Source organism: Manduca sexta, chromosome 25 (genome assembly GCF_014839805.1).
Source record: "Manduca sexta isolate Smith_Timp_Sample1 chromosome 25, JHU_Msex_v1.0, whole genome shotgun sequence".
Classification (NCBI taxonomy): Eukaryota; Metazoa; Arthropoda; class Insecta; order Lepidoptera; family Sphingidae; genus Manduca; species Manduca sexta.
This window is the reverse complement of record NC_051139.1, coordinates 8,746,580-8,759,010: the sequence shown is the minus strand read 5'-3', so window position 1 is coordinate 8,759,010 and position 12,431 is coordinate 8,746,580. Positions and strand designations below refer to the sequence as shown.

General features: G+C 35.7%; 1 protein-coding gene across 3 annotated transcripts; it reads left to right on the top strand.

The window, feature by feature from the left end:
* The first annotated feature begins 4,692 nt into the window (after positions 1-4,692).
* LOC115448372 lies at positions 4,693-12,399 on the top strand. Of its 3 annotated transcripts, XM_030175782.2 has the most exons (7): positions 4,693-5,013; positions 8,104-8,211; positions 8,884-9,006; positions 11,211-11,336; positions 11,438-11,509; positions 11,769-11,909; positions 12,189-12,399. In XM_030175782.2, the coding sequence occupies exons 3-7, from the start codon at positions 8,908-8,910 to the stop codon at positions 12,258-12,260; spliced, it is 510 nt and encodes a 169-aa protein (XP_030031642.1). In that variant the 5' UTR covers positions 4,693-5,013; positions 8,104-8,211; positions 8,884-8,907; the 3' UTR covers positions 12,261-12,399. The 3 variants fall into 3 exon arrangements, with proteins under 3 accessions (XP_030031642.1, XP_030031641.1, XP_030031643.1); XM_030175781.2 differs by lacking the exon at positions 8,104-8,211 and having other exon boundaries at positions 4,694-5,013; XM_030175783.2 differs by lacking the exons at positions 4,693-5,013; positions 8,104-8,211; positions 8,884-9,006 and adding an exon at positions 10,300-10,363.
* Positions 12,400-12,431: the final 32 nt, after the last annotated feature.

Below are 12,431 nucleotides of genomic sequence, written 5' to 3'. Positions count from 1 at the left end.
TTAACGGTGAAGGAAAACATCGTGAGGAAACCTGCATACCTGAGAAGTTCTCTATAGGAATTTCGAGGGTGTGTGAAGTCTACCAATCCGCACTAGGCCAGCGTGGTGGACTAAGGCCTAATCCCTCTCAGTAGTAGAGGAGGCCCGTGCTCAGCAGTGGGCAAGTATATAATACAGGGCTGATATTATTATTATTATTATTAATGCTTATTAAGTACTTAGTAGTATTTTGACCCAAACGTCGGGACCGCTAAAGAAGTCTTTTCATTCCTCCAGTCCGAGGTTCGTTCGGATCCCCTACGCGCGGTCATTTGAGTCCAAATATTACTTATCTATACTATTATATAAAGCTGAAGAGTTTATTTGTTTGTTTGTTTGAACACGCTAATCTCAGGAACTGCCGGTTCAAACTGAAAAATTATTTTGTGTTGGATAGCCTTTTATTCCTGGAGCTCTATAAGCTATATATCATCACGCTATGACCAATAGGAGTGGAACAGTAATGAAACATGTTGCAAAAACGGATCTGCGGTTTTGAGGAGTGTACGAGTTTCAAGAACTCCATTTTATGACGAAAAGCCAGAGTGATATCGTCCTCTGGATCAGTAAGAACTGAACGCGGCCCTCTCCATTTAGCGCGGTCGAAAGAAGTATAGATCGAATTTTGCCTAAGCAACGTATTTGGATCATTGCTCGCGTTATCAAAATAGGGTCTGCTAGCCATATGCATAAAGTGCCTGATGGTCGGCATATTGGTGTCCACTAGGGAATGCAATCTCGCGAGATTTTAGACCAAACCCCGATCTCGCGAGATCATGAATCCAGTCTTGCGAGATCGCATGCTTTAAGAGATCTTTATAATCGCGTTCTTTAGGTAACCTTGTAAAGTCACCCTTTTGCAGCGATAATAAGTTTTAAGAATTAGTAATAATGATTAATAATAGGAACTAATAAAATTTAAATTGAACCTCTCAACTTCTTAAAAAATATAAAACATTTAAGTATATGAAATAATTAAAAGTTATATAAATTGTTTTAAAAAATAAGAGAATTGACCAAGACAATTGATGGACTAAGGCAAGCTCTAGCACTGACATGGAAGTGGGCCGGACATATAGCACGTTTACAAGATGAGAGGTGGACAAGAAAAGTAATATTTTGGAAAGGGCCGTCAGGCTAAAGAAAAAAAGGGAGACCTTGTGCTAAATGGGAGGATGAAATCAAGAAACTGGCGGGTCCCAATTGGCTCCAAAAAGCACAATCAAGAGACGAATGGAATTCCTTGGAGGAGGCCTTCACCTGCAGAGGGGTTCTTGCAAATACACATTGCGACTAGTACATTTAATTAGCAAACAATAAAAATTATAAAAAAAAAATGTATGTGCACTATTTTAGTTACTAAGCAAGAAATAAAAGGCTTATTATATTATTATATTATATATAAATTGGTTTAGTGCCTAATCAAATATATGGAAGGTTTAAATTCCTTAGTCAGATGAAACTTTTGTCATGCTGTGTTTTAAATCGAAAAAAATATTTTTGAAAATGGCTTCTCGAAAAACACAGCATATCAAGGGTTTCATCCATTGACGTATATTCTGTAGACACGAATGTCCATATAAACTATTTGTTCAACATTTGAACTAAAATAGCCACCAAAACTGTTATAACCTATATATTCACTCGAACAACAAATAATTTTACTTATTTTACTAATATTTTTTATAACCTCCACGTTTAACCTTAGACTAAATAAATAAATAATAATAACTTAACTTTATTGCAACAAAAAGAACACAGAAATAATAACGTTACGAAGTACATGAACAATAATTGGCATATCTGAATTTAAGCATTTCAATTATTGTCAGGGGTCCCTAAACTAGGCTATGCCTGTCACTTGGGATACCTAGACTAGAGTAAGTAATCATTCTATTATGAGCGCCGCTCCCAAAGAGAATTATAATATATATGGAAAGCCGCTCCGGACATAACCACAAACTGTCGATATTGACACCATACTAAAGTCAGTTTGAATGGATTGCAGTTAAATTTAATTGAACACAGTGAATGTACGGAACCCAAAATCTAGTAGGTACATAGTACATATATACATATACTGACAGCCAAAAATATGTTGTTCGCGATTGCGAGATTAAGTGGAGATTATACCACGGGGCATTAAAAGCTCGCCTTATGAATTTGTTTTGCAATACCTGCAGACGTTGAAGTCGAGAAGGCGGTATGTCGGTGAACGCGGGCAATGCGTATGTTATTGTCGGCCAATACATGTGGTAAAGATCGGAATCTTGTTGCGGTTGGACATTTCACTATTTTATATATGAGCCAATGTGACTGACAGATCGAAAATGCGGCTCGCGCGCGTACCGCGTTTACGTATGCAACGAAGGTCAACTTATGATCTAGGATTACTCATAAATATTTGACTTTATTGGTCTTAGAAATGATTTGGCCAGAGATATTAACTGATCCATAAGAAGCTTGTGCTTGCTTTTTCTTAGTGAAAATAATTGCCTGGCTTTTCTGTGATGCGCCATTTGCGAAACCACGCACCGAGTTAGTCGGCTGCAGCTTGCAAAGTGCACACCACCTGATCCGGGTCTCTACGTGAAGCGTAGATCACGTAGTGTCGTCCGCGAAGAGCGCCAGATGGACGTCTTTTAATTTAGGAATATCGCTTGGGTAAAGCAAGAAGAGAAAAGAAGAGAGAACGGAACCGTGCGGGACTCCGGCGGTAATGATGTGTCGGAAAGAGGGAGTTCCCTCCATGGGATATTTAAAACCGCGATTCGACAAAAAGTCTCGTATGATGTAGTTGTATGGGCACATTGAGAGTGTACAGCTTAAAAAGTAAGCCGTTGTTCCACACTTTGTCGCATTCTGTTTCAACTACGAATAAAAGAGCTCCGGTATAGATGTTGTATGTAAGCTTATTATAGACATGCTCCGTGATGCGGAGTATCTGATGCACGCAACGGTGCCTACTTCGGAAACCAAACCGCTTCGGAGGGAGCTGATGATGACAGTGAGCTACTATTTTGAGACGGTCGAGGGAGACCTGTTTCCTTAATGTACTGATAAGACTAATCGGCCTATAAGAGGCCGGATCGGCTGCGGGTTCCCGGAGTCTGGAGTTGTTGGCCGATATGGGGATAGACTGGCCTCCTTAAACATCATGGGATGGCACACATAGGTGTAAAGTGGGTGCCCCAGTTGCACCACCGCCTACCCCTTCGGGTATAAAGGCGTAATGTGTTTTTTTTGTTTTGCATGTTTATTAGAAATAGGTAGGTTAACGCACAAATTATTTATTTAGATAGAATTTATACGCATAAAATGATGTCCTCGATTAATACATGAATGCAGTAGATACCTATAGGTAGAGGGACTTTTATTCCGGTAAAGGTCTGCAACACGGGAATTAAACGCCGCACTCCGTCACCCATGGGAATACACAAGTTCATAAAATTATTAGTTGTACTTAATTAATAATTGTTCGGGAAATATAATAAAAATTATTAACTCATTTGGAAAAAAATACCGCAGGTGAAGGTCACGCAATTAAGGTCAGCTTAGGACAAGTTCTAAAATTTAAATCCTACATCCAAAAATAATATAAGAACTTACTTGTAATAATTGTAGCTATCTAGCTACCAATAGTACATATGTAACAGATTTACCCGTGGCTCTGCGCACGTGAAAAAGTTTTTCTGAGATACATAATATTTTCCTGGGTTTACAGGAATGTTAGACATGGCAATTAAACAATTTTTCAGAATTTATCGCGGTTTTTTATAAGTATTATGATTTTTTCCCAACTTTTCAAAGACTATATCCTTCATGGTCACGGGGAGGACTAAGTGTTGGTCGACGAAAAGTTATAATATCTACCTACATTTTTCAATTAGGTAAGTATACATAAGGCGCGTTGGGGTAAGATCGTAGGAGGTGTAACGTCGTATAAATCAAATAATTCGCAATTGTGTTATAATTTTTGTTTTCGGACAACACTACCTGCGACCCCATCTTGTTCCCTACGTTCCACTAGGTCGCATGAGTGATTCCGTCAAGTAAATAATGTTTACGGTGCTAACAAACAGAATATCGGTATTTCGCGTTCCTTGACAGATCCGGATTATATATTCCTATAATATATACTTTATTATTATTACCTATTTTGCGACAGTTAGAATACATTTAGAACGATATATCTTCTATACAGGGTCATTTTGACATCGCGTTACTAAATGAAACCACAGGTTCGTGGTGATAACACCGTGCAAAAAATTATTCATAAGTAATGAATATTTTCGTAAAAAATCCCGATTTTAGATTTATGAAAGAAAAAATTCAAAAAATTGCGCGGGAAATTAGAAAACTTAACGAAAATATTAATTTTATATAACTGTCAATTGTTTGAAATAACTGTCAGTGATTTGACATAATGCGCGCTGCAAATTCATAGTTAAGACGGGACAACGTCTGTCGGGTCAACTAGTCAACATATAAACGAATATAAACAAACCACTATCAAGTTGCAGAAAAATATTAAAAAGTACTTATGGTATTTTCACTGACCCGCGCGATCTGCATGTAATTTTATAATTAAGTAAGCTTATAAAGAAACAGTTCAAAACGTCTTTGTAAAAAAGTGATCTACTGTAAATTATCTTCCCCTACTTCCCTTCTTATGGTGATCCAAGCAATTTTAATTATTTAGTGAGTATTGAGCAGGCCACCGAACTGCATCGAAATGGTGAAGCATTGCATAAGTAGAACGTAAGCTGACATAATGAATAGCTACCCACTTCGTCACTACGTCGGCCTTGGCCCCGTTGGTGTCTGCGGTCTGTTAGGCGTACTCCGTGTCGAACACGGTGTTTCGCAGTGACCACTGTGTGCTAACTGCCAGTATTCAACTGTGCTTTGCGCGCGAAGCTGGTGCAACGCGCACCTTTACGTTCCGCTAAGTCAGTGGAATTTGTATACTAGGTAAATGTGTTCCTTACTTAACTGATTTATTTTTATCGTTAGTGCAGTGACAATGTTTAACTTTTACCTTAATAAAATCGAATATAAATGGGTGCAAGTATTATTAAAAAGGAATCGTTCTTATTTCTCCACATATTTGTTTTTATAGTTTATATTTAACATTAGCTTATTTGTAAGTGCTGCTTTAAATTTTAAAATTTATGCATAAGTAAATAAGGCAGGCACTTACTACTTAACATGTCAATGTATGTAGATTCATACTACAGTGCAGAAAAAGACAACGAAGTGAATTTTAGTGATTAAGAAATTATGTTAATAGGTACATGGATGGGAAATTTATTTAGTACTTATGTATCCACTTAAGGTCAGGTGGGGCAAGTGCGCCGACGGGGTAAGTGCACCTACCCTAAAAAAATCGAGAACTATTGATGTTATACAATTACCGCAATCTTACATCTATGCCACTAACTGAAATACAGTTCCACTAAAAAACATAAATGGCTATGTTCATTTTAATACGATTTATTGGCCATTTTATTTTAAGTGTCATTTAGACCTGTAAACCGAGATGACCCCGCGAAAGATAACATCAAATATTTCAAGATATTTAACATATTTCTGTAAACCAGTAAGGTGAATACATAGTTTAAACCTTTTATTTTAACTTCCTGCCTGAATTTTATTTATATATACTAAAATAAAGGATTTTTTAGCAATGCGAAAAAATGTACCTAAAAATTGTCGAGTAGGGCAAGTGCGCCACAGTTAGTAGTCGTATGGCGCACTTGCCCCTGATCCATATATAACCAACCTTTTTTGAGAATAAGTTTTACTAATATGAATTATTATTATTAAAATGTTGTACTTAACAGCAGAATTTTTTGTACTCAAGGTATTTTGTTTTGAGCCGACTTAAATAAAAGGGCGTATTAGTTAATTCGTTTTTACAAAAGAAAAACTGAAATACCTTGGTCTAGAGCAACTTTTTGTGAATAGGTTGCAACTGTTCGATCAGGCACGTTATCTGGATATATTGCAGCTAAAACATATCAAATGTCATAAGGCCAAATTCTAAGTAATTGAGTTATAACGCATTCAAAATTGTTAATTCTTACATTTTGTATGTTTTTTTTACTTTTTAGAAATAAAATAGATTTTATATTAGGGCTACCATTTTTTATTCCAACATATCCGCACACAAAACTCTAACCTAACAAAAAATTATATATCAAAAAAAAATCTAAAATGTTTTCAAGCCCTGATTTACATATATATGGCGCACTTACCCCGAATTTGATTTGACAGCCATAGTTTGTTATAATATTGAGTGATTAAAAATTATCCAAGAGCAATGCGAGTAAAACTTATTTCTCTATGGACTAAAGTGAGTGTTTTCTTTATATTGTTTCTTATTGGCGTTTTTTTGACACAGGCGCACTTACCCCATTTCCAGAGGCAAGTGCGCCTACTACCATTTTTTTTACTTTGAGCAAAATATTATTAATTTATGGTCCGATTTCCTTGAATGGCTATAGGTTGTTATCACAAAATACCAAATATTCTTAAATTAATAAAATTACATTCTTAAGTCAGCACAAAAAGAAATTATTTTGCATTGAATCCAGCTATGAAAATTTTATGGCGCACTTCCCCCGACTGACCTTAATAGTTTTAAAACAAACGTGTACAGGTACACGTTTGTTTATGTCGTAACTAATAACTGGTACTTACTTACCTAACATCTACTATGTGTTCAACGTGCCTATAATGCGCCTCACAGTACATACCTTCCTAATACCGGAACCTAAGCAGGTAGGTCTATAGGGACTTATGAAATAACTATAAAACTAGTAGGTTCTGGTTTGTACTTATTCTAATCGTTAAGTATATTTACGTTTACTCATATTGTAAGTACTTTTTAGGTAAATTCACAGGCTTCGCATGGAAAAAGTGACGAACAATTTTTACTTTTTTTAAACTGGCTACAAACGAATCGCAATAAAATTTCCAAAGTGCTGCTTGCCAGCATTAATAATGTACTAGGTAAGCGGCATAAGTTGTAGTTGTTGTATAAAGCCGCATGGCACATCTAAGCCAATAGACAACGACTAAGTACTATTATTAATAATCCAATCGGGCGAAACATCGGCATGTTTGGGGTCAAACCGGTTAATCACGAGTCTGTTCACGACACATGCCTTTATCGGTCTCATTCATGTCATACTGCGACTCCTATCCCAAAGATACACCATAAAAAAAAATTGACCTATCCTCTAATGAGTGGCTTGAGACAGTGGTATCGTTAGAATGGATGTCCACCTCGTGTAACTTCACCGATAATACCTTCATTATTTAAGACAAGAAAAAGATAAGGTCAGGGGGGCCTATTTCATCTACGAACCCATCTTTTTGCCATTACGGGCGCTCATATTGAAGTACAGCTTAGACAGCCGCATAAGTAAAGGGGTTCTCTTTTGTACTTTTACCTAACGATCGCTGGTAATTACAACAAACGGATTTGCTCTCGTAGATGGCATAGAGCACCTGGCCCTACCTCATAAAACGCCTAAACTCTTAAGCCTGGAGTCTAGACTTCATATTAAAGACTAATAATTCTTAGAAATAAGTAAAAAGACTTCATAGGTACCAGGAATGCCATTCAAATACTCCAATGGATTTGTTCTTATCTAGTTAATCTAAGTCATATAATTAAACTAAAAGATATCATTAAGCTCTCATAAACTGTGCATTACTTAATGGGCAGTCACACCTATATTGTTCCCATTATAATTAAGGATTTAATAATATGTAGGTAAGTACATAATATCATTAGATAGATTAACCTAGGTAAGAAATAAATCCTTTTTAGATTACTTATATTTTTTACAACCTTTGGTTGATACACATTTAGATTTCAAAAGCTTATATTATGATCAAAGGTATGAACATGGATGAATTAGACGTTGCTACTATTACGATGTTATGATAATAAGTACCTACCTAAGGACTGTGAGATGCGAACCCCTAAAAACTGAAAAGTGAAGATAGGTATTTGAAGCTTTGATTAAAAAAATTATCGTATGTCTCAAGTTATTAATCGACACGCGCTGCGACCAAGGAGCAAGAGGTCGGATAACAATATCCGTCGCCTATAAACTTCTACGATTCCGGAAGGATTAAGACTGCGCTGTTTCAAAGGTAAATAATTAGGAAGGTGAAGAGGCTACCTGGACCCCTGGAAATCTTGCTTTAGTACCTATATTAGTTCACGAAGCTACCTACCTCATAACTTTGGACTTGCAAATTTGTGGCCATAGACTGAATTCTTATACTTTACTTGTTCCTTGTCTGTTTTTGACTGTGACTTATAGGTAGGGAATTGTTTACACTACTGCCATGTAGGGAATTCTTCGTACATTTGCAAGAGCTAGATATCGAAAGGTTTGAAAGTTTGACCTTGTTTATTCGCCTTGACCAGTTACTATATGTGTACACTGTACATAGTTATGGACATGTGAATAGGTGTCAACCTTTAACATTAACTAAAAAAACACTGTATGTACATATAGCTTACACCTGGTGGTAGTTAGGTTATAGGTAGATAATATCCACATCATAACACTGAACTCAATATAATACTTTCACAAAACATGTAGAGCTTTAAATAACAAAGTTCTTTATAAGTAGATGAGTAAGTATCTATCTGTGTAAGTCACACAGTCCTCAATAGATAGTAAGAATCTGAACAAATCTGGCTATCAATGTTATTTACGTATTCGCACCGAGATAAAAGTGTTTAACAAAATATTTAAATTTAAACAATCTTGCAATAGCGTCGTCTTGTGCAATATATTATATTTTTATATTTAGGTGAAGGTGTAAGAAGTTGCGAAAATGACAAACAGACAGAAACCTTTTGCGGTCAGTCACCGATGCGCGGTTATTATATCCTTGATGATCATCGTAGTGGTGCTACCACAGTGTTCCGGACAAGTAAGTATTATCGACATTATCGACATGATTTTCTCAGGATTAGTTGCATCCTAGTAGTTATGCAGACGACAGATTTGCTAGCTTTTGCCTCCCACGAGATGGCTCTGCCGCAATCTAATAACATAAGTACTTACCTATCTTGGTAATTAATAATCTAAGCCATAATCTCAGGAGCTACTGGTTCGAATTGAAAAATTATTTTGGTATTGAACAGCCCATTTATCAGGGAAGGCTATAGGCTACATTACAACATCACGATATGAACAAAAGGAGCGGAGCATTAGTGAAAAATGTTGCAAATACGGGGAATAAGTATTTATTTCTTTTGAGAACTTCCATTGCGTGCGCTGAGTAAACGGTTAAAGTTACGCAACCATCACGTATAATAGGATTGTTCCTCTTAAAAAGTTCAAAAAGATACCTATATCTATATATATATATATATATATATATATATTGGTTCTTATGAAAGAAAAATTCAAAAAACTTCACGGAAAATTAGAAAATTTAAGAAAACTTAACGAAAATATAAATTTTATATAACTGTCAATTGTTTGAAATAACTGACAGCGATTGACAGAATGCGCGCTGCAAATTCATAGTTAAGACGGGACAACGTCTGTCGGGTCAACTAGTTTATTATAAAACAAAGTCCCCGCCGCATCTGTCTGCCTCTCTGAACACGATAAACTCAAAAAATACACAACGGATATGCACAGAAATAGTTTTTGAAGTCAATTGGTCTTAAAACAAGAAAATTAAAGACGGCCGCTATTTTTACTAATTCTAACATTCGATCAAGATTATGCATCCAATGGCAAGTAAAGTATAATGAAACTAAAATAGGTAACACATTAAGAAATAACTATAAATGATCGTTTTATATATTTTGCAAAAATTGATCCGACCGCATATTGCATTAGGCTACGATTTGGAGTCCTTTAGTAGGATTTTGGGGTTAGAACTGGTACTTATTTGGTTAGTTTTTATTTTCACTTATACCAAAACCATTTTAGAGCGTAGAACGTAAGTATTTTGTTTAAACTGCGCAATTTTTTATATTCATACAACATTATTTTTAGTATATTACAAACCCGAAATGAGTTCGTCGAGAATCCATTCAATCATCAATCCATTCCACTAATTTTTAGCCATGTTATATTTTCTCCCAAAAACATTAAAATTTCGTCAAAATGGTTCCTTTTGTAATAAAATTTCGGCACATGTCGGTCGCTCCCTGATACCTACTACGACAGCCGACCGTTACAAGCACTCCCTTCCCCACCCCATGGCTCCGCACAAGTCCCGCTTGATCCTTGCGGCGATGCGGGCGGTGTGCTTGATCTATCAATTCCGCGTGAGTTTTCATTGCTATTATAATTTTTGTATTTTTATGTGATCTTTTACACAAAAATCTAATTTGGGTGTTTCGGCTTTATGATATACAATAATTAATCTTGTATAGTGAAAAAACCGCGAAACAAAATAATACAATACCTACTAATTAATCTATCTATCTATGTAGGTATATAAAAATGAATCCCTATTTTCCTTGGTCACGTCATCACGCGTGAACGGCTGGACCGATTTCACAATTTTTTGTTGTTGTGTTTTTTATTGTCAGGAGAAGGATCTTATGAAAGAAAAAATTAAGGAAGTTGAGCGGAACGTTAGAAAAGTTAATTTCAGCGATTGACAGAATGCGCGCTGCAAATTCATAGTTGACAGGACTTCGTCTGTCGGGTCGACTAGTTTGTTATATTTACGCTAACACGCGGTACGTAGGCAACAATACATGTAACAAATGTTACTAGAAAATAACAATTATAACTCAATAGCAAGTAGGAATTTGATTAAAGTATTTACTTAGGTATACTTATGCTGTTACCGCTCCTACGGTCTTAAACAAACGCATCTTAGTTTGACTTTTTATATATCCACTATATTCACCCATAATTTAGATTACATATCCAAATGAACAATGAAAAATATTATTGTAGGTACTTACCTAAGTACTGTGGGAAGTACCTATAGTAGGTATCAGAAAAATTGGGCAAATTAAGTTTAATTTAAAATAAATAATATGACAATTGACAAGGTTAGAGCCTTGACCCAACCCAGAGGGTTGATCTAGATGATTTGACGAATTTGGAATGGGTATGAGCTCCTTGTATTTAGGATTTAAGCATTTAATATTTTTTCAGCAAACGGCGGACGCAGTCATTGGAAAGGATCGACAGTACAGAGAAATAGCTATAAAATCTGGATATTCCGTAGCTACAAAACCGAAATGGGGGTTCTTCGGAACTATATTTAATCTTGTTTTACAGGTAGGAATGAGCACCTCCTAAGTACCTAATTATATTCATTCGTAAAAAACTTGTATGTTTTTCTATATATAACAATAACTTTGCTTTGTGATATGTTTCAGCAAATTAATGATACAAAAAGCGCTTATGCTCAAATATCAGATTTAGTTAACAACCAATTCGCTGATGATAATGTAAGTATATTCCCATGAATAATTATTAGTCATAAATATATAGGAGATAGAATATTTAAACGACCCAAATTCCCGCACCTCCTCTTTCCTATCTCTTGTTCAGGTAATGATAGGTAGATATTAAGTTTTTCAGCTCAGCCGGAGTCTGAAATTGTGTCCAGTAATACCTTAATTGCAATAGACTCACTACCTAGGATTATCACATACCTAGGATCTAACATAGTGTTCTAACTAAGTCTAACTAAGTTTATTCTTACAGGCTGTCACAAATGAACCTGTGCTAGTTAATGGAACTACAGAGACACCAAAAATAACAAGAGCAGAATTCCTGAATATACTTGACCGTAATCTAAAAGGATTAGCCCGCCTTCGCAGTTTGGAATGGCGTGAAGCAAAGAAGGTAAGTAGTACCTACCTATTTTCAGCCAACTTTTATAAACACTCTATGGTACGTCTTGGGCTATGGGTTTTAGTAACTTTTATATATACAAATAAAATCGAAGATATTCCGTGTCCGTACAATGAAACGTTTATGAAGAAATGCAAAAAGTTATCTGCAAATTCGGATGCTTGATGCTTACCGTGGGACAATTAGTGGTATGCTTACAAGTATTTTCGACATTCATTTTATAAAATATATGTACTTATATATATTTTAATCTCATGTTTTATTATTCAGGATTCGGCTGCAAATCTACGTGCGTACAAGGATGAAATATTCAGAGGAAAAAAATCAAGAAATACAAGATAGAAGCGCGTTTATTGCATTTTATCCTACTCAGGGAATAATGGCAATCGTACGGACGCTTTATTTTTACCGGGTTTGTGTCTAGCCTTATGTATCTACCTAAAGTGAAAACTGCTGTCGAAATATTATACAATGAACACCCCACTGACTATCATTAGAAATGTAATTATACAT